Consider the following 26,371-nt stretch of genomic DNA (forward strand, 5'->3'; position numbering starts at 1 on the left):
CCAGTCTGGTCTTACTGGGATGGGGCTGCTAGAAATGACAGCTTTGGGGTGAAAGGTGATGTGGATGGTGCTCAGAATGAGAAAAAGAGTGTCTGCCATCCCAGAGCATCTAGATGTTATTGACGGAATTAGTACGGAAAAGGTTAACAGTGATGATATTTATACTGCCCTCTTTAATGTTCAGTATTAAAACCCCACTGACATAAATGAAAGGAATATACCTCTGTGAGACCTACTGTCCTTGTTTACTACTTCAAAGAATCAGGCAGCTCTACACCATTTGAAGTTCTGCTCATGCTTTTCATCTTCATAATCCATTTAAAATGGGCACCCAAGTGCTAGAGACACTCATGAGGTCACAAGAAAAGTCCCTGCATCCACAACTCATCATTTAGAGGAAAACAAACTGAAGGGAGGAAGAAATAAAAATCAAAGGAGGAAAAGAAAGAAGCAGAACCTTTTCCCTTTTGTCCAGTGAAACAGAATACAGCTTGTCAAAGTTGTTATAACTACACTGGCCCTTCCAGCTGTTCAAGATTCATACAGACACCGAGATGGATGAATAGTGAAGGAATTTCACCAGTTTGTCCAACTGCAAGTTATCTGCAATGTTCTTAAATACATTCAATTTCTGTGATTAATGCTTGCTCATGGCTTCTTTGCAAGCAGATCAGTGCCAGGGTTCGAGTTAAGATGTCAGTGTTGTTGACTGGACATTACCTAAAAATGCTATTGTAATCTCTATTGTTATTATTATTATGATTTATGCAATGTCTTTTAATGGGATTAATCAGTGCAAAGTCATTTTCTCTTGATAAGACATTTCACTTATCTAGTCAGCCATTTTCTCTGCATTTAGCCATTTTCTCTGCTATTTTCAGCTTCCAGGTATTTGCAAGGTGCATATATTGATATTAATATAAATAAACATATTTAATACCATGAACCCAGATCTTGTAGAGATGGAGCAGCTTGTGTGTCCCATTGTTCCTCAGAGCTAGGTCTTGCACTTTTGGCAGGGTCACCCATGGTGAACAGGCCTGACGGGAGGTTTCAGATAAACTACAGTCCAACCCCAAGTACTCAACAGCAGATCAGGCAGAAGATGATGACAGGATCTCAATGGCTGTAAAGATAGACGTCTCCTGTCATCTAGGATTCTCCTTGGCCACTGCATCCAGATCTCTACCTTGTTAACGTTACCTGGTTGTTTTCTCACATCAGCTCCCTCCTATTAAATGCAGTCAATGCAGGCTTCTACTACAGGATGATGATGACACATTGCTTGCCTGAACCATAATATTTTCTAGAATCTGATCTTGCTGTCCACTAAACTCAATAAAGAATAAAGAATTTAACATACCATATTTAACATTAGCTGGTTCAGTGCTACTGTTTGTGTTTGTGTATCTGAATTTGTTTGGCAAAATCTAGGTTCCTAATGTAAGGTAAGAGATTTTTGCTTGCTCTTGAACTGTAATCTTAGAAATATGTCTAGATTCAGTGACAAGACATCTCAGATTACTTTAATAACAGTTCAGAGAACAAAGAGGTTCTCTATTTTTAAGGGGGAGTTGTATAATAGTTTAAAGTACTTCAAGCCTGGGAATGCCTGAGAACTTTCAAAGCAGGTTTTCAGCATATGACATTCTCTCTGGAGACATTTAAGTAGCATAAAGCTGAAGGACAGCTGGGGCAGGGCTATATTTGTGCCTTTGCTCATTGATGGTATGTTACTATTTGAGGGAAGAGGCTGCTAGAATTACTGCAATAAGTCTGCAGCCACAGGAAACTGGCAGCAAATTGCCATCTTGTTGATTAGTTTTTAGTAGGAGAAATAAAAGGGAAGTTTGGTGTCATCGGGGCCATAAGAAGAATTTATGGATTCTTAAGATAGAAGGCAAGTTTTTAGGTAGTAACAATTCTTTGTTATGTGCTTTAGATGATTGAAGTTTGTGAACTTTAAACATACTGCACCATAATTGTATCTGTGTTGTGAGTTGAGCAAACCACAAACTTCAGAAAGTTTTGTTTAGGCTAAAGGGTTCCAAACACTTTTAAATATACTTGTTATAATTGCCATAATTGAATTACAATTTGCTAGACAAAATATTTGGGTTTTTTTTCCTGGTTTTATAGTAGATAATTTATATTTTGAAAACCAGCTCTGTATTGTTACCGTGAAAATTTTTGCAGGAGTCAGACAATATTTCACAGTATATTTCAAGACTATTTTCATTTTTTATATTTTAATATTGCATGATATAGTTTATTATCTGTGGCATATTTACTATTTTTACTTGTTATACATTTTTTGTCTATCATAAAATGTGTTTTTGCTAGATTCCACGTTTAGTAATTGGAGAAAACAAACTGCAAACTTTATGTTTATATACAAATCCACAAGGCATGATTGTGTTCTCAGTCATGCATAACACTGGAAAATGGAATGTTTTCCCCGAATTTCTCACTAGTTCATTCCTTCAGAGCCAGCATCATTTGCCTTTTAATAAGTCACTGATGTGGTTGGCTGATTGGTTTCTTAGAAATTAACTATTATTCCCTGAAATATGTTCCAACAGGTAAAAAATATAAAAGCAGAGAAAAATATTTTAATAAGACTTTGTTAGTCAATCAGGTCTCAAGAAGATTAATAAAATCATAAAAAATAAATGCAAGGGGTTAGGATCCCATGGAAACTGGAAATCAAAGCTATAGTTAAAAATGGCTTTACTAAACTTGATGTCTGACAATTCTGGCTGCTTTAGTGAAGTGAAGAAACACAGACTGCTATTTTAGAAGCTTTAAAATGCTGAGTGTAAGTTGTAAATAGATAGGGAATGCCACTATGATATGTTCATTAATCTTCAATGCTTGAAATATTTCTAAAAACTCTGTAACCGTAATAATAAACTGCTGGAGAAACAGGCACAAGTAATTATACTCTTTGTAGCCTTGATCTTGTTAGTACTGATGAGCTGTATGATGTTGGTAGTGACATTTCAAAACTGATGGCACAGACCATAAGTTCTCTCCATAATAATTTAATTCTTATTCTAATATTAATTTTAAGCTAGTTAAAAGGACTCAGATTTATTATAGAGATTGTACAATAAAGATGTGGCGGACCTTGCAAAACATAAAGAGTGTGCAGGGCATAGTACATTATTTCCATCTTGCTGTAATAGAACAATAAAATCATGTTAATGATGAATGACATGTACTGTACCTTCCATCTAGAGTCATTGGGTACCTCCATGCATATATGTGTATCTAGCTCATAGGATCATAGGAATGTAGGGTTGGAAGGGACCTCATGCAGCTATCTAGTCCAGCCCCCTACTCAGAACAGAATCATCCCTGACTAAGCTATCCCAGTTAAGTGTCAATCTAAGCTGCTCTTGAAAATTTCCAGGCATGGAGATTCCACAACTTCTCTAGGTAGCCTGTTCCAATGCTTAGCCACCCTCATCATGGGTGACTGGTGCCGCCTTGGTGGGGGCACATGTACCCCATGCAACCAGTCCTGCTGATCGGGGGGCGGGTCCCCCTGGGCGATCACATGACAAGGCCGATCACTGTGGCCAATCACTGCGCTCGCTGCAGCCGCTTTTGGGAGTGGCTGTGGCTGCTTCTGGGAGCAAGCACCAGCCAATCACTGCACAGCCACTCCCGAAAGAGAGTGCAGCAATCGGCCAGTGCTTTCAGGAGGGGCACCAGTGCTCCCGCCTGCCCCCCTGCCCATCGCCTAAGCGGTGAACACAGCCATCAGGGGATGCACTGGCACTCTCAGGGGGTGCATATGCACCCCTGTGCACCCCCTACGCATCGCCACTGAGCCTCATAGTGATAAAGTACTTCCTAATCATCTCCTGCTGCCATTTGAAGCCATTGCTCCTAGTCCTGTCCCCGACAGCCACCGTCTCTATCTTGTAATCTCTTTTCAGGTATTTGTAGACTTTTATCAAAACCTCCCTTCAGTTTTCTTCTCTGGATATGTAGTTCTAAAGTCCTAGTTCTTTCAGACTTTCCTCATAAGTCATGTTTCCTATGCCTTTTTTTTTCCTCTCCCCTGGACTCTTTCCAATCAGTCCACATCTTTCTTGAAGTGTAGGACCCAAAACTGGACACAGTATTCCAAGTGTGGCCTTACCACTGCCAAAAAGAGTGGAAGAATCGCTTCCCTTGATTTGCAAGAGAGACTCTTGTTAACACAAGTCAGTATGCTACTGGTGTTTTTTACAAGAGCAAACTGTTGGCTCATCTTCAGTTCATGGTCAACTGTACCTGCAGGTCCTTCTCTGTAATACTGCAGCCTAGCCAATCATTCCCCAGTCTGTCTTTGTGCATGCAATTACTCCATCCCAAGTGCAGCATTTTGCACTTGTCCTTGTTGAATGTCATCTTATTTCAGATGATTTTCCCAGGCCGTTCTGGAGCCTAACCCTACTCCCTTTGAACTTGAGTTCAAAGCTTTGAACTCAAGACCTTGTGGTGGAGGGACCAAAAAGCTTCCACTGTACCACAGCCACAGCCTTTGTATAGGTGTTGATATAGAAATGAACAAATGCACATGAAGGAATCTATACAGCTATATTTATAACATGAATGTTCTTTAACATAAGAGGTATGTTTGTATCTGTTTTGAGGTTTTTAAAAGAGCAAACAGGAAATAGAACTTCCTCCCTGTATTGATGTATTACCACTACCGTGCATTCACCAGGAATGCTGTGGCTAGAACATTTTGATTCATGCTATAAGTTTCTGCCATTTGAACTAACAGAGTAACTGAGAGGAGTAGTAGGTTTTTATTCCCCTTTTGAACAAGCACTTGAGGGGTCAGAACACCAATATTCATTGACAAGAGAAAAAATGGGAGCAGCTGGGAATCATGGTTCCTGTTTGACGTGCCGGGTAGGAGCTTTCTCTACTAGGCACAGACTTTTCTGTTTGTTCTCCTGTCCTGCTCTGTTTCTCCATCTAGCCAGGCCCAGGCTTCCACCCCTCAGGCTTCTCACTGCAAGCCAAATGTCCTTCCCAGGAAATCCTAGTCTCATCCCCCTGCAGACTTTCCATATTAGTCCCAGTCTCCTTATTTAGCTACCCCCAGTTCTGTCCCCCTAACCCTGAGCATCTTCCCCTCTGCCTCTTTGCCCAGGCAGTCTCAGTTGCTACCTCCTTATGTGTTATTCAGTCCTATCTCTCTCCCCAGCCCTGGCCTCTAGTCACCAGTCCCAGTCTCCCCCATGTCTCTTAATCTGATTTTAGTTCCACTTCCACATCACAACTCTCAATTTCACTGTCTCACTTTCCCCCTGGGTTCCAGTTGCTGCCTCTTTACCTAGTCAGCCCTTGCCTCCTCACTGAGCCTAGCTCTAGTCTCTTCCTGCCCCAGCAGTTCCAGCCTCGCCCACCACAACTTGCAGCCCAGATTTTGTGTCCCCCAGGCCACCCCCCAACCAGTTCTAAGTCCTTTCTCCTTGTTATGTTTTTCTCCTCTTGTCCCCTTGCCAGCCCAGTGGTGGCATTAAACCTTGTGGCTACCCAAGCCACTGTTTCAACACAGCTGTGGAGCCCATAAAGTGAATGCTACTGCTGCTTGCCCCCACCCCCCTTTTCTCCTGCTGCTGATTTTAGTCACTATGGGCAACTAAAAACCCTGATTTTGGCAACAGGTAGCAGCATTAATTGCCACTCCCCTGTGCCAAATATGTGGGCCTATAGGGAACCCTGCAGGCAGATACCATAGCTCTATGTGCTAGACCATGTGTGGCACACAGACCCTGATCTGGGCATGTGGGATAAGGCAGCCTGAGGCAGGATCTGGGGACACAGGGCCTGATCTGGGCAGCACAAAGCAGGATCTGGGCTTGTGGGGCCTGATCAGGGTAGCACAAATTGAAATCTGTGCAGTGCAGGCCCCAATCTGGATGGTGTGCAGAGGGATGCAGGCAGCACAAGATGGGATTGGAACATGAGGGCAGATCCTATAGATCCAATCCACAGACCTGTTCTGTGCCACCAGTCCAGCCCATGGGGCCAAGAAGTTGAGCAGTAGTGGTCTAGTGCTTCTTGACACTTTGCATGACTGGCTCTGAATCAGAGCAACTTATACTGCCTGTGTATTTCAAATCAAAATCCTTATTCCTTATCATTCTTGATTAATTATCCCTTTATTTTGCAGGACTGAGACACTTTTCATTTGGACATCTCAAAAGCCTTACTGGGGAGAAACTACAGAAATCATCCAGCCAGACACTATAATGGAGAGTGAAGCTAGCGATACAGAAGACTTTGATCAAGATCTTGAACCATCAGCTTCCATGACAGTCCCAGAATCTAATGATCCTGAGCCTGGAGGCTTAATGTTTTATCACATGGATCTCTATGAAACAAGGGAAAGATTAGATATCTTTCCTGAAGAGCCATCTAGCAGAGCTCTGGGTGAAACTGGGGAGGAATCAGCAAGGATAGGTGAAGAGTTTCAAAGGCCAGTTGAAATGGGGTATGATGTGGAAAAGGAAGTTGAAGAACTAGCAAAGCTATATGGCCTTGATGAGGACAAAGGAATAGAGGGGGAGCTCCTTGTTGGGAGTATAGTTAAAGCTGGCATTATAAGGACCAAGGAGACACCTGTTAAAATGGAAGGTGTAGCAGCAGGCTCATCTGGTTCTGTGCATAATGCACCAAAAAGCCATTCTCTGATAAAAGGCGCTCAACCTGAAAAACAAAGCATGGAGGAACAAAGGCTTCCTGAGAAAGGTTCTCAGGATGAAAACCAACACTTACAACAAGCAGGGGGAGCGCGTGAGGGGCTGAACAGTTATGTATGCCCCAGAGAAGACCTAAAAACCTACGGAATGCAAAATGAGCCGACTTGTGAGCTGAACAGCAAGGAGGAAGCTGCTGATATTTATTGCTCCACCTGCAAGACCCCAATTAGAGCTTTCGACAAACTGTTTGGCAATCACAAGGATCATGAGGTGACTGAGCTCACCAATGCAGCAGAAATTGCAAAGGTAAGAAGTATTTGAGTGGACATTCCCATTGTGCTAGATGTCTGTTTAACAGTAATGAAGCATGTCAATAATAATGCTATCTTTGGCAGGAAGAGGTTCATAAAAACATGTGTAAGCTCGAAGAGCAGATTGGTCAGATGGAAAATGTTGCCAGCCATTTGGAAGAAATTTTCATCACTGTAGAGGTAAGGTGTTTATTCTTTGGTTAAATCTGCAGTGTGGTACCAGCTGGGTTCATTGCTGTTTTGACAAGAGTGAAATGTTCAGCTTTTAATAGGATGAGTAATAACAGTAATAGAACTCCTAATTAACTTGGGGCTTGCTGACATGGGGACATTCAGAAATATTAATCTGAATTAACATTTAAAGTAATTTACTTGAACCACATTCAGTCACTGTATAGACACTCTTATTTAGCATTAAAGTGGCCTTCCTTCAGTTTATCTTAATTTACTCTGGAAACAAAGTCAGTTAAATTGAATTAAGGCCACTTTGATTCTGAATTAAAGTGTCCACAAGGGAGTTTCATGTGGTTTAGCAGATTTACTCTAAATTTACACCTTCAGTTAGGGTAGATTAACTTCCATGAGCTCTGTCATGTAGCTGAGCCCTTGATGCAATGCAGCACGCAAAGGGCTAGAGTCCACCTGTGTTTATGTCAGTTTAGCCCAGGGTGTCAGGCCCCTGTGGGTAGAAAATCTGACTGGAGGAAGACTGTAGTAGCACCATCCACAGAGAGATGTTCGTTAGCCTGAAGTCGAATAGAAGGCAGGTTAGATTTGCATCTTATAGCACCATGTAGCCAGCCTCTTGCCTCTGCTGGGGGTGGCTGGAACCAGGCAGCACTGTCCGAGGAGTGGGAGGCAGTTGGTGAGGAAGCCCTGCCTTCCGCTCTTATCTGCCCTCCCAGTGTCTCTCCTGGCAGACAGCAGAGGTGTAAGCATTAGCTGCTCAGCCTGTCTGCCCTAGAGTGAAACCAGGGATTCCCAAGTGGCTGCTATGGTTCTCCTGGTACCTGGATGTGCTCTTCATAGGTGGAAACACCTGATTATTATGTACTTCTTTGTGTTCCTGGCTTTAGGTTAGTTTTACTTCATTATGTTCAGAATGAACGTGTACCCCATAGTGTCTTGTGGTGGGTGAGAGAGATCAATAGTTAGAAAGATCTGCTAATTGTTTTTAATGTAATGATAATCTCACAGGGTCTAAGGACTATAGGCATGTCTACATGAGACGCTACTGTGCAGTAGCAATGAGCTACTGCACAGTAGCTCATTGCTATTGCACAGTAGTGTTGCCAGGCACTAACCGTGTAGTGATTCATAGATTGTAATAGAGTCATAGATTGTAAAGGGCTGGAAGGGACCTCGCAAGATCATCAGGTCCTGATGATACTGCTCGGTAGTAACGAGCTACCGCACAGAGTGTTGCCAGGCACTAACTGTGTGGTGATGATACTGCACAGTAGCTCATTGCTAATGCACAGTAGTGTCAGGAAAAAACGGGTGGTGATGGTACTGAGCAGTAACATTGGTCATTTAGTACTTGCTTATGCATAGTTCACTGCTTATGTAGACACAGCCTGTATGTATGTAATGGCATTGTCTCCTTGTTAACCATTTAGTCATAAACCTCAGGAAGTCATCTAATGTGACCCCTTGCCTCAGGCTGGGTCACCCCTGTCTAAACCATCTCAAGAAAATGCTTATTTAACTTGCACTTAGACGTTCAACACTGGAGATTCCACAGCCTCTCTAGGCAATCTCTTCCAGTGCTTAATCATGCTCATAGTTAGAAAGTCCTTTTCTGTATCCAGCCTAAATCTCCCTTGTTATAATGAAGCCCACTACACTTCTTGTCCTGCCCCTTGTCCACACAGAAAACAATTGATCAGCTGTTTTAAAACAATGCTTCCTGCATTTGAAGACTAATCAAATCCTCTCTAGACTGAATAATCCCAATTGCTCCAACCTTTCCTCATAATATATGTTTTCAAATGATCCCTTCAGTGGTTTTCAGTATGCTTTTCCCTCTCACTGGGCTTTGGATCAGGCATTACATGAGTAACATAACACTCAAATGCCTTACAGGAGAATTTTGGGAGGCAGGAGCAGAACTTTGAGATGCGTTGCAATGATGTGATGCAAACACTTGCTCAGAGATATGAAGAAAAGTTGCAAGATCTTGGGGAAGAGAAGAAGCTAAAGCTGGAAGCCCTGTATGGACAACTGGTCAGTTGTGGAAAGGATCTTGACACCTGCAAGGACCTGATGGAAACTATTCAGGAGCTGTGCATGGAAAACAAGAAAGTTGATTTTATAAAGGTAAGGACATAAAATTCATGAGATCCCTTCTGGCTGATATATTTCCTGATAACTCCCCAGTACTTTCCAATCTAGAGTAGGAAAAAGTAGCACCAGGGTTTGGAGTGACTGGCCACAGAACATCCAGAGTTGAGTCTGCATTCTTCTGGTTCTGCTTCCAGCACTCTGTACTGTTTTACTTAGTTATGCTCAATTTAACGTAACTCAAGTGCATAATCAGAGGTTTGTCTAACAAACTCAATCATTCACAAGTTGAAGTCCGGTTTGAGGAAAACACTGTTTGTTCTCCAAGCCTCCCCTCTTATTTAGCTTTTGAAGGACTTAGCAGTGTTCCATGCCTCATACAGTTTGGACTTGCTGTAATCCTTGCTGTATTTTGGGCTCCCAGCAGGCAGTTTGAGGCAGTTACTTCAGTAGATTCTGCTTCTCTGTTTCTCTGTTTGCTCATTTTGCCAAGGAGTTCAAATATGTAACTACCAGGAGGCTCCAAATAGAATATGTTAGCAGCTCCTGCAACATGATTAATGAACCCCGCTGCTCAAGCAATTCAGAGAGATATTTTCTCTGACAAGTGCCCCCCTTTTGAAAGATTGTGAACATCCCAGAGACTGACAGTCATACTGATCTGAGCTGTTCCAGGAGTGGAGTGTCAGAGCATTTCTATAGCAAGGCCGCTGTGATGTCCAAACAGGATGTGAAACTAATATCATATCCCAGTCGAAGTCCCCCCTCGCATATCTCTTCACTATTCTCATCCACCCTGTTAAGCTCTTTTGATGAGCTGACATTTCCCTTTTCTTCTGCATCCCTGGAAATGACCTTGTTTCTTCCCTAGCCCTTAAGCGCTTTTGCATTGTCTTTAGTAACTGCTTTTAATCTCTTCTGAGGCCATAGTCTCCCTTCCCCGTATGTTATGTAGAGGGAATTTCTTGAATTTGAGTTTATGGAGACAGCAGGTTTCAACTCAGCTGTTCAGCTTGCATGCTGGGACCTAAATTATCTAGGGGCTGCACTTCTAGAATAAAGAGAAGAGTAGCTATAAGCTGCTTCACTGATTTCAAATCAAGGATGGTGTTTAGATTTTTGGGATTTCATCAATGCAGCCCTTAGCTAAGCAAAGTCTTACATTAGTGTGCATCACAGCCTCCATTAAATGAGTAAGCTTCACTGGGGCTGGTGGGATGCATTTTGTAATTGACCAGTAGATGTGTCTTCCCTTTTATATTTACCAAGAACACAGCGCTCTCCACAGATTTTTTTCTCCTGCCCCAAATGCTGGTTGTTCCTGCTTGTGACCATTGATAAGCACTTTGCATTCTTGGAAGCATAGGTGGAATGTGGAGGGACACACACTGGGTGCTGAATTATAGCTTGCGTAAGTACATAAGAGGCACATCTACACATTTATTAATGCACAGTAATTGCTGTGCATTTAAATTAATAAATTAATAGATTCATAGATTGTAAGGGGCTGGAAGGGACCTCGCAAGATCATTGGGTCCAGCCTCCCCCGCACTAGGCAGGAAAAACAACTGGGGTCAGGTGACCCCAGCAAGGCGACCGTCCAGTCTCCTCTTGGAGATTTCCAGTGTAGGTGACTGCACCACCTCTGGAGGGAGTTTATTCCACAGTCTGGACACCCTGACTGTGAAGAAGTTTTTGTAGTGTTAAGCCTGAAACGGTCTCCAAGAAGTTTGTGGCCATTACTCCTGGTTTTTCCCAAGGATGCCTTGGTGAACAGTTGTTAGCTGAGCTCTTGATGTATTCCCTTGATGTAGCAGTAACCTGCTACCAAGTCCCCTCTCAGCCTTCTCTTTTTTAGGCTGAAGAGACCCAAGTCCTTCAGCCTCTTCTCGTATGGCTTGTCTTGCAAATCTCTGATCATACAGGTGGCTCTCTCAGGACTCTCTCAAGCTTATCCATGTCCTTGTTGAAGAGAGGTGCCCAGAACTGGATGCAATACTCCAGCTGTGGTCTCACCAATGCTGAGTAAAGTGGAAGAATCACTTCCTTGGTTTTGCTTGAGATGTGTTGGTTGATGCATGCCAGAGTATTGTTTGCCCTGCTGCCTACAGCATTGCACTTATGGCTCATATTCATACTATGGTCTGTTATTATCCCTAGCTCCCTTTCAGTCATGGTGCTAGTCAGTTTGGTGCCACCGAGCCTGTATGTTGGGGATTGTTTATCCCCAGATAGAGCACTTTACACTTCTCAATGTTGAACTTCATTTGGTTCTGATCTGCCCAACTTGCCAGCCTGTCTAGGTCTACCTGTATCTGCAGCCTATCTTCAAGTGTGACCATGATCCCTCATAACGTGGTGTCGTCAGCAAACTTGGCCAGTGAGCTCTTCGCCCCCATATCCAAATCATTGATAAAGATGCTGAAAAGCACTGGACCAAGCACAGACCCCTGAGGGACACCACTGGCCACTTCTGACCAGGACAACACAAATCAGTTCATTAGAACTCCTACCCCGCAGCCAGCTTCCTCCCCACCTGACTGTCAAGCAGCTGAGCCCACAATCCTCCAATTTTCCCACGAGAACATCATGGGATACCAGATCAAAGGCCTTTTGGAAATCTAGGTATACAATGTCGACTTCCTCTCTCTTATCCAGGTGGTGTGTTACCTGGTTGTAGAAGGAGATGAGATTGGTAAGACAAGACCTGTCCGCGACAAAGCCGTGCTGTCTGTTGTTCAGAATCCTACCTGCTGCAAGCCTATCGCACATAGATTCCTTGATGAATTTTCCAGGATTTTCCCTGGGATAGAAGTTAGGCTAATTGGCCTATAGTTGCTCGGGTCCTCTCTCCTCCCCTTCTTGAAGATGGGCACAACATTGGCCCTCTTCCAGTCTTCTGGGACCACTCCTGAGTGCCGCGAGTTTTGGAAGAATTTCGCCAGAGGTCCTACAATGACTTCAGCCAGCTACTTCAGCACTCTCAGATGAATTTTCATAGATTTCATAGATTTTTAGGGTCAGAAGGGACCTCAGTAGATCATCGATTCTGACCCCCAAAGTTCATCCGGTCCAGTTGACTTCTAAATGTCTAACTTTTCTAACTGATCATGCACCAGCTCAACATCAACAGTAGGAAGGCGGTCATTCCCACCATGCCCATTCTGTACCCTATCTAGCAGGATTTTCCCCTCAGTCCATTGAAATACCAAAGCAAAGTTGTCATTTAGGAGTTCAGTTTTCTCCTGAGTGTTGTTAACCAGCTGTCCTGAGTTCTTAAGCAGTGACCCCACTCTTCCATTTGTTTTCCTCCTGTTCCCTACATACCTAAAGAAGGACTTCTTGTTGTCCTTGATTTGTCTTGCTAGTTTAAATTTAGTCACCACTTTAGTCTTTCTAATCTGCTCCCTACAAGTGCAGGCCATTATTGTATAGTCCTCCTTGGGGACTGTCCCAACCTTCCATTGTTTGTATGCCTCTTTCTTCTTTTTCAAGAGGACCACGATATCCCTATTAGGCAAGAAGGCTTCCCAGCCCTTCTGCTACCTTTCTTCTGCTTGGGAATGGACTTCTTTTATGCTCCAAGTATCCTGTCCTCGAGGAATGACCACTCTTCAGTTTAGCACTTGCTTAATGAAGTACTAACTAAATGCGCAGTAACTACAGTTACTTCGCAGCAGCACCAGTGCATGGTTTTTTAGTGACACTTTCTGCACAGTAGCCTAATAGTACTGCACAGTTGCATATTAGCACAGTTTTTGCCTGGCATGTTACTGTGCAGTGTTATTAGGCTACTGTGTATTACACATTTCATGTAGACATGCCCAGTAAGTAAATTAAGCCAGTAACTGGCCATCTGAAAACAAGATTTGGTAGGGCTTTATTCTTGGTATCTGAAAGGCTAAGAGCAAGAGGGTTAGCTCTGGCTTTGGAGCAAATGCTTTGAAAGCATTTTTAACGAAATTGTATCAGCTAAATCTGGCATTCAGTAGTCTCCATTGGTTAATCAGATAAGTTGCTCCTGCAGACATGAAAGACTTTCTATCTTTAACTCTTTCTCTCTCTCTCCCTTTTTCTTATAGGCTGCAGTGGCCCTGGTTGACAGGTAATATCAGTAGTCAAGATTTTGTATTTAACTCCTGCATGGCCAGTATAGTCATCTGAAATTGCTCCTGTCAGATATGCCTGGTTATCAATTATTTGCTATTTTGTGACAATATTCTATACTGAACAGATGAGCAACAGGATGTTATTGCAGCTAACAAAGCTGTTCAGTTCATGAACTGGTCAATCTGGTTTAAATTGCAATTGGAAAAGTTTCCAAATTAAGTTTAACAGCTTGAAAGTAATGTTAAACTGATCTGACAAAACACATGCATGACAGCTAGAACTTGAATAAACCCGTGTCTCTTCAGCTTAGTCATAGCAAACTGATTTCAGTGGCTGAAAAATAGGATTACTTAAGATCTCAAAGAAATGCTCAGGATAGAAATCTGCCTAAACCAAGCTGTCTAAACCTACAGATTAGTAACAAACTTATTCATATATTCATACAGAGGTTTAGCAAATCCAGGGGCGAATTTGCAAAACTGATGGTGTGAAATATAGCAGTAGTAAAGAAAGAGCCACATCAGTGGCAAGATGTATGTTTTAATTCACTTCATTCCATCATGAAAACAAGTAAAAGAAAGCAAGTGAGAAAGGGAACTCGCTTTTAAAATTATGTGCATACAGTACCTTGCACAAGGCAACCTGTCTACACTTACAAATTTCTTCAGAACTGGAGTATTAAGGGAAGATATTGCCTATCAACTGCTGAATGAGAGCCTTCACATCAGCTAATCCACTGAGAAACCAAGAAGGGCATGAGGACAGAATGTAAGAAGTTTCAGCCAAATTTGGGTATAAATAATTTTTAGTACAAATCTCATACAAATACATTTTAGTACAAATCTCTCCTTATGTTTCTGAAAATGCAGTATTGGCTGGGGTGGTGAATGAAGTATGAGGGATGGCTTTCATACGGACATCTAAACATTGTTTTAGGGACATTGCTGGGGGTTTTTCAGGTGCCGTCAGAGGTAAACCAGCTTCTCTGCTGAATGGTAAAATAAAGAGCTCTTTTTCTACTGTTAACACAATTACTGTCAGAAGCCTTTCTCTTTGGATACAGTACTATCATCTTATAGCAATTAGACTTTTTTTACACTTATAGGCTGGAAAAATTCTTAAAAAAAGATTTGGATTTAGAGCTTTCAACACTGCCAGACTTTGAAGACAGAGCCATAGATTTCTCTGATATGGAACAACTAATGGACTCCATTAATACTGTTCCAGGTACTCATCCTGTTTGATCCGTATTTCAAACCTATTTATATTAAGGTGCATATGTTGAATTGGAAGACTATTTTTTTCTTTTAAAGGGGACCTGTAAGAGGGAAGACAGGAGCTCAGGCCCCATATATGTTTGTGACGTTTATGACAGATAAAGGAGTATTGAAAGTTATTTTATTGAAAGTGAAAACTAACTTATTTTTACCTTGGAATTATCAAGGCTGTCAAGTCTGGTCTTCTCTGGGAAGACTTAGATAAGGGAGTTCTGAATTTTCTTAGCCTGTGCTTGAAAGACTAGTGGTGCTGACTCTAACCAGCTCATCTTTCTTCCCAGCACTTTGAATTTAGTTGAATTTAGTTGAAATTACAAAAAAGCCCAAACCACTTCTCTCAGCGAATCAGATTTGTAGCTGCTTACTCCTCTGGTATCTTTCAAGTCATTCTCCAAGCCTCCATTGAGTCTTGCATGCAAATAGTGTAGCTGAGATTTGAATTTCTAATGATTAAAAAAAAATAAGCACACGGAAAAGGATGCTTTCAAAATACACTCAGGCTTTCTTTATACATTATAATGAGTCAAAAAGGGCCCGGCCCTTTTCTGTTTCAGTGGGTCTTAAAGGGTCCACTGGAGCAAGGTTCATGTGTTATTTGGGTTGTTTGCACGTCCGCGTTCCGCAAGCCAATTGTTTGACATGTACTTCCCCCTCAACGTTGTGCTTTCAACTTTACCACCAGATGCTCTTAAGTACTGGAACTAACAGCTTTATCTCTTGGCAGGGAATAATACAGATTTCTCTCCCATAGTATCCTGTTAGCTCTGTATCCTGCTTAATAGGAGACAGCATCCAGTGTTCTCCTCCCTTATTCCCCAGGAGTGAATTCCACTGTGTGCAGGCACTCGCAGGGTAGCCTTAGGGGCAGTCAGGCTTTGGGAGAAGTTGTAAGCTTAGCCTTATGTTTCTGTCATTTTGTTTGAAAGCCAAATTACAGGAACTGGGTGAGCTTGGACCAGCCCACAGAACCCATTCACCTTGGTTTTACACCACTGACTCTGGGGTTTATATAAGGATGAGTGAGGGGAGGATCAGGTCCAGGATGCACCCATGCTGATCAGAGATGTGGCTCAGTGTCAGCTTAAAGAGTTTGGTGTTCTTTTTTGTCTGTGAACAACTCCACAGGCTCTCATTGAGGCTACTCTGTAGAAGCAGAGGGATCCACAGCTCACCCTACTCCTTTACACAGAACCTGTGCTCATGAGATGAATCATTTGTCCTCATTTCAGCTCCCTCTGCACCAGTGATAAATCCCCAGGCTCCCAATTCAGCGACTGGCACCTGTGTGAGAGTTTGCTGGGGCCTTTTCTCAGATGACAGCATTGAATGCTACCAGCTTTATTATAAACAAGTGAGCGATGACACACCCAGTGAGGAGCAAGCTGGTAAGAAGGCACTAACTCAGGGGCTTGTATAGAAGCCAGCTGGAAAAGTAACTAGGTCCTGGAACCATTTTGAACACCGGTCTTTGAAATGGTTTCTGTGAACATAGCTGTACCTGTCACTCCTAGTGCTCTGGGGGGAGTGAGGGAGGGGGGGCAGATGAGCACATCAGAGTTATTTTTAGAGAATGCGCTACATGAAAAGCCCACGCTCATTTTGCAGTTTATATGCTTGGTATTTATAGATGGCAGCTCCTCACCACCCACATGCACAGAAGGAAGAACCACACAACTATTGTTGCAGATCCCATACAGCCAAGTGGCAGGATTGCATTAGCTAATACTAACTGTAAGATCCTTTGTTAAAAACACAGTCAATTTTCCAGAAAGGCCTTATAGGGCCAAATGGCCTGTTTGGAAAGACAAACTGAACCTGGCAAAATTTTACAAGGTAAAGAAGGAACAGCTTGTGAAGAATACACAGCACCTTCTTCTTTAAAAGGCCTCAGCAGGTGTCCAAGTACTAGGATGAGCTGACAGTGCAGCTTAGACAGCTGCCTCTGAGTGAAGATGTGCAGAGCCCATCCTGGAGACTCCTGCTCCAAGGGAACAACCCACATCTTTGGCCTTTAAGTATTACTTTGATTTGGGCAGCTTCATGCTACAGAAGCTGATACTTCATCAGATTCGCATCTTCTCAAATGACAGAGGGGAGAAGGTGCCATGAATGAGCTGGCAATATGACAGCTAGTCAAAAGGATGATAAAGTGAAGCATATGACACATAAATTAGGAGCCCCAAAGAGTGTGTTTTAATGGCTGTAATTGGAGGAGGTTAGGCAGAAAGATGAGGCAGGCTGTGTAAAGTCTTATGTGAACACCTTGTGTTTCTCATTTCAGAGCTGATGACCAAAGTGAAAGAAACATACCACACAGTTACTCATCTGGTCCCTAATACACAATATGAATTTTGGGTTAGCGCTTTAAATGCATCTGGCATCAGTCCAGCAAGTGAAAGAGCAGTTTATGTAACAGGTAAATAAACTTTGTTAATATAATGCAAGCAAGTGATTTTTTATGGGGAACATGAATGATGCTTTAAGAACTTTTTCTTGGACCTGTCTCTGCTGTGATGGTGTTTTTCTTTGAAAAGATAAAATACAAGTCAGTGGCAGAGATGGGAACAAACCCCAGATCTTGTTCTTGTATCTAAGGACAAACCAAAGTTGATCTGTCTTCAGAGCTTTCTGAAGTTTTACCATTTCTATGTCAGACATGCTTTGTAATGACAATTCAGCACAGTTGAGTTTGATTAGAAATGAGAACGAGCCACATAAGATTCAGATTCAGATCCAGATCTACATCCCTGCATTTTAACATGTTCAGATCAAGGGCTGTGAGTTAGCCCATCACTGTGAAAAGGGCAGTCAAAACTGTTAGATTCAGATATCCCAGCTTCATTTAAGTTCAGCAATGTTTGAGTTTAATTTTTAAAGAAGGAAAAACGCTATGGTGAAGAATGTGGCAGAATAGGGAAACCTGTCAGACCACTAGCACCGATTCACGGTCCTGTGGAACTCCCTATACATTGAAATGCATCAGAATCCAGTACGGTCCTTAGTTTTCTTTTGTAAAACGCTGGTATCCAACTCTTCAAGAGTGATTGAAAGTGAGATCTTCAGGCACTTGCATCAGACGGTCTCCATGAGCCTGATGGTTGATGGATGATGCCTTCTTGTTTTAAATTAAGAATCCATTCAGTGAAGATAAATTACCATGACAAGGACAAAACAACATGAAAAATGAACAGGATTGTTGGACTAGCATCCATCCACATTTCTTTCTGATCAATTGTTTTGTGGTTGCTCTCATAACTTAAACAGCTCAAATAATAAACTATCTAAATAGTACCTGCATCTATCTACCCAACAGTTTATAGTACATCAGGAAAGTCATAAAGGGGTTTCTTTTATCGTTTAGTATAAAGAAAACAACTCTATTGTAAAAAAGATTTTTTTTTTAACTACCAAGAGTGTTATCTACAAAGCACATTTAGCCCATAACAAAATTACTTAGAATCTACTTTGCTTACATTTTAGCACCTTCACCACCTATCATTAAAAGTCAAGAGAGCCAAAGCTGTGAAAATGCAGCTCTGATATGTTGGGAATCAGGAAACATTAATCCTGTTGAGTCCTACACGGTCGAATTGTCCAAAGTAACAAATGGAGAGAATGGAGATGTTATTACAGAGTGAGTCAATAAACTGTCACATAGTATATAGATATGAAGCTCTTCTGTGTTGGCTGGCATGAGGTATGTTTCTAAGTACCAAGACCGTTAGGCCAAAGAGATGAGACTAGAATTCTTGAATGTGAGGGTATGATGTTCAGTGTATCTGAAGAAATTGATTGAGCAACCTCTGACAAGCAGATATTTTATAGGTCTGTACTTTGGCTCTACTGTGAATATGAAGTTGAAAATACCACTAGAAAAGTAATGGATTGCTCTGACTAATCCAGGCAAAATTAAATAGTAATCGAAATCTAACCACAGCTCCCATGTTACAGACATTGAGCATCTCCCTGACACTTGTCTGGGCTTGTTAATAAATGTGTGCGAGATTTATAGGTCCTTAATTTAGCTTTTTGAAGATCCGTCCATCAGATTCTAATACAGGGGGGGGAGCTCTGTTGCCAAAAGTCCATCTGAAACAAAGCATTTTGTTCTAGGAAAAGCAGAAAATATAGAAGGTTTAAAACTAATTCAGATCAGCTAATGCAGTTGTTAAGTGGCACCTCCAACTCTGTGAATGTTTTACAACAAGTACATTATTTCTATTAATTTTGTCTGTTTGTGGGCTGTTAATGAACAGATTGTGACTGTTCTCTTTTATATGTTGGTGGAAATGATCTGATGAAGATTTTCACGTGTTACAGCCATGCCAGTAGCTTTAAATTGAAAATCCCCAATTTAAACAGTTTTCCTCTCATGACTGATCAGATGAGATGTGGTTTTATTTTTGTTCCCTGATTAGTTAAGGGCAATTCTTATCAGGATTTTGCTGAAAAGGCTCACAGAAAGTAAACTTTAATTTACTTCCCAGATGCTGAATTATAATTCACTTTTGGTGAGCTTTATTGTTAGCAGACTCAGTTGCATGAACAGTTATAGAAAGTGAACATACGAGGCTCTGGGGCACAGGTGAAGCACATTAATTTAAATACAGCATAATTCACATAAGTTTCCCTTCAGCTTAATTCTAGTAATAACAAACCTGAAAAGGGCAAAAGCAAGGAAATACTTTGAGGTATGAGTAGTTTAATCCAATTCTCTGTGTGTTCTTTGGGAAAATAACTTCAAAGGATTTGCCTTTATTTTGTAGCTCATAATTCTTCCTCTGTTTTCTACAGATCTATTGTGGGAATTCCTAATTGTGAAGCTCTAATCCAGCTGCAGCCAAGGCACAGCTATCTTATCTCTGTCAGAGCTGTCAACATGGGTGGTTCCAGTGAAAGGAGTGAGCCTGTTTCCATCCACACCACAGGTACTGTGGAAGAGTTAGTTCATCAGCACTTCTGATAAGAGTTATGTTATGCAAATCTATCTTATAGATATTTTGAGCATCTGCAAACTAGCCCTGTGGATGGATATCTGTCTCATTCCCCCTTCAGTCCAGTTTAGAGCATCTTCTAATGTGCGGAAAAAGAAGACTGTGCTGGGAGGTTAATTCTCCAGGGTGGAGGTAGTGATGGTGGACAATGATGGCCCTGGTAGTGATGATACCCCAATCCATACCAGGCTTAGGACTGAGTAATTGCCAAGTGCTTGCCACCAAAAAAAAATCTTACATACATTTATTAACAAGCCTAGATACCTGTTCAGGGAGATTTTCACTAGGGAGTGATATTCTTGCCCCCTCCAAACTGTCTGATCAGAACTAATTTCTAAGGGACAGTATGTGGACACTTGCTTTTACCTCATTGTGGTTCCATTCTTTCACTGAAATGATTCTGTAAAAGCACCAGAAATCTTGAAACACTCCAGTTTCCAACAAATTCACTTTATTCCTGCGATTCTCTTCTGAGAATACAGGTGAAATTGAACTTTTTGGCACCCTTTCATTCCCTGGACAACTTTCATAGAGTAACTATTTACTAAAATTCTGACTAAAATTCAGTAACAAAGTATTTGCCTGCTTTGTATTGCATTTGTAATTCCCGGGGAAGCTCCTAGGTCATTCTTCAGTCAATGGGTAGAAGTGACTGGCCAGCACATCCAAACCTACACACTTGCAATCATGTTTTTAGCAACTGTGTGATATTTCAGTGTGCTTTAATCAAACGAAGTTTTTGAAATTACAGACAGCTTCTTGACTACTTTGCCCGCCACAAATTTTCACTTTCAGAAATGCATGCCAATAATTGCCACATTACTGTTTGTGTTGTATTCACACTGTTGTAACTGCATTTTGATTATGCTGTTTTCTCTTGGGATTGGTATGGAGAGATTTCTTTCCCCCTGAATCTGCACTGTGCAAACAGCTGATATAGATTGCTATTATTACAAACTCTAAATGTGCAGCCCAAGTGTGAGGAGTGTCACCAGGAATGAAAATAGCCTTTATCACCTGCAAGTGCTTTTGCTGGGAATGATACATATGAATTTCAGCTAAAACACCTGTGGCTCAGATTCCCTGGGCACCATGTGCCAGCATCAGTATGTGGCTCACACGAGAAAGCATAAATCCAGTGCTTTCCTTGTCTTTGTACCTCCTCTTTGCCAAAAGGCCACTGAGGACTTGTCTAGCTTACAGCCACCTGCCTATATACCTCAGTGGCCACTATGGCAAGAACAGCTGGAGTTCAACAGCAATTCACAATGCTCATCCCATACTCCCTGGAGTATCCTAATATGCCCCTTAGTGCTGGGGGTTGTTGTGGCTACCTGTTCCTTCTTTGCAAGTGCCAGGGAGCCTTTCTAGGTAACACAGTGGTGTTATACCCACTTCTCACCAGTGCATCAGTGAGCTGGGCCCCATGTTGTTCTCCATCTCCGCTTATTACAACAGCTTGGACATAAAATGCAGGAGATGATCCTTTTGCTTCTGTGAGATTCAACAGATTGGCTCTTTCAGATTTGTTCACTTCTGCTGTTGTGCCATCTGCCTGCAGTGACCGCAGCCCAGCAGGTCTCATGCGCTGCCTCTGGTGAGGACCTAGCACAAAAGTGCTTGACCCTGTGGTTTATTCCTGAGCCCTGCTCCAGCCCCTTTGTGCTGCTAGAGCCATTCTCAGTGGTGATCTTCTAGGACTGCACTGAAGGATACCTGGGCTGCATTCAGACAACCGTGGCCATGTAGTATGTGGCATTACAGACATGTTTGTGGCACCATATACTGCACATTCAGCTGTTTGCCATGCTGCAAGGTAGCAGCGTGGGGTGGGGGATTGACTCCAGGAGATCCCAGGGCCAAAAAAACCTGTGCAAAAAAAGAAAAGTGGGGTGATGCATGTGGGGGCAGCATATGCCTCGCAAAACCGGAGCCTGGCTGGCCAACGGGATCACCACAGCTGCAGCCCCAAGAGGACCCCCAGGACCCCAGGTCAGCAGCAGAATCGAGCTCCTTGTGAATAGGTTAAATGCCTGGCCCAATTCAGAATTTTTAAGTAAACAGGTCTTTTAGTTTATGGTAGCAAAGAACCAAACCTGACCCTCTCATTCCAACCCAATGCAGTTAGTTTGTTCCTTGGTTAAGTCCAAGGCCATATGAGCTGTATTTTCTGGCTTCAGTAAGGCTTTGGATAAGCAGGTTTGCTTATGAGATCTGGGCCCCAAATGGAGGAAATCTCATTAAATCAGCCTCAGGGCCCTTTCCAGTCTGCTGGCTAGCCCTAATCTGGATTGAGACACTACCCTCTAGACTAAAGCTAGGTTACAGGTCTATAACTGATTGTGGGTTTAAGGTGCTGAGACTGAAATCAATCACAAAATTTTTGTTGTTTTACAGGCACTTATTTCTATCTTAATGAGGACAGTGCCCATCCTTTGCTGTCTGTTCTAGAAGACGGATTTACAATTGCTTGCAGTGAAATAGAAAACCCAGAATGTGATTTGCCATCCCGTGATAACAGTTTTACAAGGTATATGCAGGAACTTAGAATTCACAGTTGATGTATGTTTTTCATGGCTGCTAATCTTTGTCATAAGGATTTAAATCCTCTTGACAAGGTTTACTGATTCACTGGCCTGTTTCATGTTCAAGCTGGGCGCAGATTAATTTTTACCATGCCAAATGAAAGCCTTATGGCTATGTGTTCCCTTTTTTGTGCTGTGTATGTAATGCATTTTTTCAAAGGGGTAAGGAGGCCATATTCTTGGGTTCCACATCTTAAAAGAGCAAGGTCTTCAGCAAGTAGACAGTGGGCGCATCTACACGAGACACTACATCACTCTAGCGGTGAGCTTCAGCAGCGTAGCATCAGTGGGCATGAACCATGATGCCGACAGTAGCTCATTGCTACTGCGCAGTAGGGTCGGAAATGACCCGTGCACCACTGGGACTGCATAGTAATGGCTCTGCTAAAGCAAGTACTAAATGACTGTGCAGTAACAACTGCGCAGTCAGGCGCATGTGTAAACACACCCGGTATTTACTCTGAAAAACCCTTTTAAAGCATTTCAAGTTGGGCTCCCAAAATCATGAGTTAGTTTTGAAAATGGGAAGCCATTATATTGCTGTGAATCTTCATGGGAGTCTGCTAACAAACCTTCACTTAGAGTGTCATCAAGGCCTGCAGTGTGATTCACTGCTCTCACATCATTTGAAATTTCTGAAAAGATTTCTCCCTGGAGCCTGAAATGTCCTGCTTGGTCTCAGCACATGAACAATTGTTTTAAAAATTGATTTTAGCTCTTCAGTCTGGCTTATGGGAGAGAAAAAAGCTATCTTTGTCTTCACAAAGCACAGCTGAGTGTACCTGGGGAAAAGACAAACTGACCCACAGCTCTTAATATAAGAATTCAATTTGTGACACGGGCCCTTTGCAGAGTAGAACAACATTCAATGGTTTCTGGTCCCTGGGGCTGCCCAGCCTTGTCCAGCACTGCCCCAGTCATCCAGGAGGGCCCGGTTCTGCTGCTCGCTCTTCTTGTTTTAGCATTATTAGGATGTTGGTGATGGATTCGTCTCGTGTTATATAATTTCTATCTTCCTTCTGGCTGCGTGACACTCATGCCCACAGACTTATGTTTGCCTTTGAAACTCATTTCCTTTTTAGTTCTTGATAGAGCCCAAAGCCCCAAGACAAGCGTCACAAAAACTGGATCAAAACCATGTGCTCTTAATCCAACAGTAGTGGGATTTTTTAAATTAGCATAATTACTAGATTTTTTTTTAATTATAGTGATCCAACATTTGCACACTTGAGAGGCTTCGAGAGTTTCCTCCTTCCTCCTCTCTCTCTCCCCTTCCTTACTTCTAAAAGCTGCCAAGGTTGCCATGGCAATGGTACCTCACACGTCATGGAGCACAGGCCTGCGCCTTTCATTCCTTTTTCATGCTATTCATGGATGATGATTTTGGGGCTGCTTTTATACGTCTCTAATGAATGGAAACCACCTACCCAGCTCCTTATGAAATAGTCCTTTGCTATGGCTAAACTTTTTGAGCCTTTAAGTGGTTGAGGAGTCTGCGTTCAGTTCTCAGAAGTGACTTTGGCAGTAAGGGACAGATTTCTAAAGGCTCTTAGTTGCCTAAATATGCAGCTAGGTGTCGTGGGAGTTTTAGAGTGCTTTGGGGCCCAAATCCCACTGTTTCCTGTGGCTTTAGGCACAAAATAGCTCTAAAAATCTGGCCCATAAGAATCTAAACTTCACTGAAAGTTGCTGCAGTTCAGAAGCCTAACAGCCAAACTTTCTAGAGCATGGGTGCCTAAAGATGCAGATGGGGGTTTAAAAAAGGCTGAATCGGGTTTGGGACCTTGAGCTAGAGCCCCCAAAAAGGGAAATGGGCATCAAAACACTGAGTATCTGCTGCCAAATCTTTATGAGACCTTGCTGTCCTGAGAGGGGCACCCCAGTTCCTGGGAGGAGAGGTGCCCAAGAGTGGCACCATGCTGAGCAATACACAGCCAGAACAGGAAGGGGCAGTGCCACTCCATTACCTTTTCAACCACACTGCTGATTGGTTACAGCACTCTGATGATGGTGACTTTGATTCAAGTCTCTTCTCTACTAAAAAGATCTGAATTCCCTGCTCCTAGAATAGTGCCCTAACCACCAGGCTTGTAGATATTCTAGCGATGGGTGCTTTCTACCCCATCCTGTTGAAAGTGTTCCACTTGGCATGAATAAGTCAATATTAATTGATCCAGACAGGGAGAGGTAGCATTAACACAACTCTTTACACTAGAAGGTAGGGCCTGAGGCTGGAGATGGGAAGACCTGGGTTCTTTGTTCCAGAGAATGCTAGACCATCATTTTTCTTCTGGCTCAGATCTGTTTGGAGCCTGGTCTGTTAAACATGCTTGAGATCATCTATCTGAGATGGTCCCACAGGCCAGATAGGCCAAGGAGCAGCTTGTTGGTGATTCCTGATGGGGCTAGGGGGTGGGTGAGTTCCTGATCTACTCAGCACTGTCAAGATTGAGACACTTCATGTGCAGAAGCAGAACTTTAGGCATGTTGTGAAAAACTTCATTTATACGAAAAACTTTAGGAACCCCATAGACTTTAGACACATCCAGCATTAGGTGGTAGCTGAGCCCAAGTTTTGTGACACTAAATTTGGGATTTTTAGGCACCTGGAAAGGCCATTAGGCAAGCCCCTCTGTGGATTTAGCTCTTGAATACTACTGAATGTCAGTGGTGGCTGTCACAGATCATCCTTTGCTGGGGAGCACTGCAGCCTTGTCTGGCCTCTGAGAGAATCCCCTGAAAGCAGCCCAGGCATGGCTTGTAGAGCAGAGGGAGAGCCCAGACTGCTTCCCACTCTGTAATCCTGGCCTTTTGGTATCCTGCCTGCCCTCATTCTCTGTGGCCCTGACTCCTGGAGCTAGTACCCACCAGTTCTGCTCCTGAGAAGAACTACGCCTTCTGCTGAGGAGATGCAGTGCAACCCAAAGTTACAAGCAGCAAAGCACAGTCTCTCAGTAAAGGCATTTATGGGACAAAGGCCCACCAGTCAGTGTGCCTCTGCTTACCCATGCTTTCCCCACTCCACCCCACCCCATCACCACAAAGACTGCAGGGGTTTCATTGTCCCAGTCTAACCCAGACAGCCCAGAGCACCCTCCAAGATTGCTCTGCTCTTCTCCTTTCAGTCTCTCCAGCTCACAGAGCTCCTCTCCTGGTCTCTGACTCCAGATTCTCTCTTCAGACTCCCTCCACCAGGAGTTGCCACCCTGCTTGTTCATATTCCTCTCTCCATTGTTATGTTCATGTCATGCAGCTTTCCCCCAGCCTCCTGGGTGCAGCCGTATCATCTTTGGTGAAATGTCAACAAAGCTATTCCAGGCCCTGTGGGTGTTAGAGGACCATCTTGTCTTGTCCCATACTTAGGCAACCCTGGCTCTTAGCAGGGACTCTATAATCCCTCCTTTGCTTGTGGTCTGGCATTATAGGTAAACTTACTTGTGTTCACTATTATAACAAAGTGAACACAATTAATAGCCCAAATTAGGCCCTTTGCTATTTAATGCCCTCCCCGCCCCAAGCCATTGTTGCGTGTTTGGAACACCCAATATTTAGCTCAGGTTATTACTGCCCATTTCTTGTCTCTCCCAAGTAAAGAACACATAAGCACTCTGGACCACTGCATGGATTGATTAATGCACTGAATAGAAAAAAGAATGAACCTTAGATCTTCTCTGCAAAACATGAGGCCCTTTTGCCAATAAGATGAGCGTGTAACTAGAGGGCAAGATGGAAAAGAGCCAGGAGCTAGAAGATTCTCTTCATTAAAGTCATCCTGATGATTCTAAATGGGATTTCATCTCCCATCCTAAGGGCTCTTTTATGTTGCACATAAACAGCCAGAGCTGGCACCGAAATAATCCTCAACTCTGAGGCTAAGCTTTTGATGCTGTTGTGAACTCCCTGACCCTTCCTTTTTACCAGGATATTGGCAAAAAAGCCCCTGACTAATACTCGTACATGGGCTACAAGAAAATTACACAGCAAACACTTTTTTCTGAAGTTTATGTAATCTTAGAGAGTAATCCATTTCTGAGCCATGGCAGCCCTTCAAAATCTGACTCAGGCTTGCCTTGGTGGCTTTGAAATTCTTATTACTAT

The 26,371-nt window shown here is 42.7% G+C and overlaps 1 protein-coding gene across 1 annotated transcript in view; it reads left to right on the forward strand.

The window, feature by feature from the left end:
• FSD2 (fibronectin type III and SPRY domain containing 2) overlaps positions 1-26,371 on the forward strand; it is a 37,176-nt gene that overhangs the window by 1,717 nt on the left and 9,088 nt on the right. The window contains exons 2-11 of the mRNA XM_059714638.1: positions 6,185-7,019; positions 7,109-7,204; positions 9,110-9,343; positions 13,390-13,412; positions 14,523-14,644; positions 15,924-16,079; positions 16,976-17,110; positions 18,175-18,328; positions 19,489-19,622; positions 22,086-22,218. Of these exons, the coding sequence (XP_059570621.1) occupies positions 6,264-7,019; positions 7,109-7,204; positions 9,110-9,343; positions 13,390-13,412; positions 14,523-14,644; positions 15,924-16,079; positions 16,976-17,110; positions 18,175-18,328; positions 19,489-19,622; positions 22,086-22,218 (1,943 nt within the window). The 5' untranslated portion in view covers positions 6,185-6,263. The remainder of the gene's footprint in view (positions 1-6,184; positions 7,020-7,108; positions 7,205-9,109; positions 9,344-13,389; positions 13,413-14,522; positions 14,645-15,923; positions 16,080-16,975; positions 17,111-18,174; positions 18,329-19,488; positions 19,623-22,085; positions 22,219-26,371) is intronic.

The sequence above is a fragment of the Alligator mississippiensis genome, chromosome 11, assembly GCF_030867095.1.
Source record: "Alligator mississippiensis isolate rAllMis1 chromosome 11, rAllMis1, whole genome shotgun sequence".
NCBI classification, from domain to species: domain Eukaryota; kingdom Metazoa; phylum Chordata; order Crocodylia; family Alligatoridae; genus Alligator; species Alligator mississippiensis.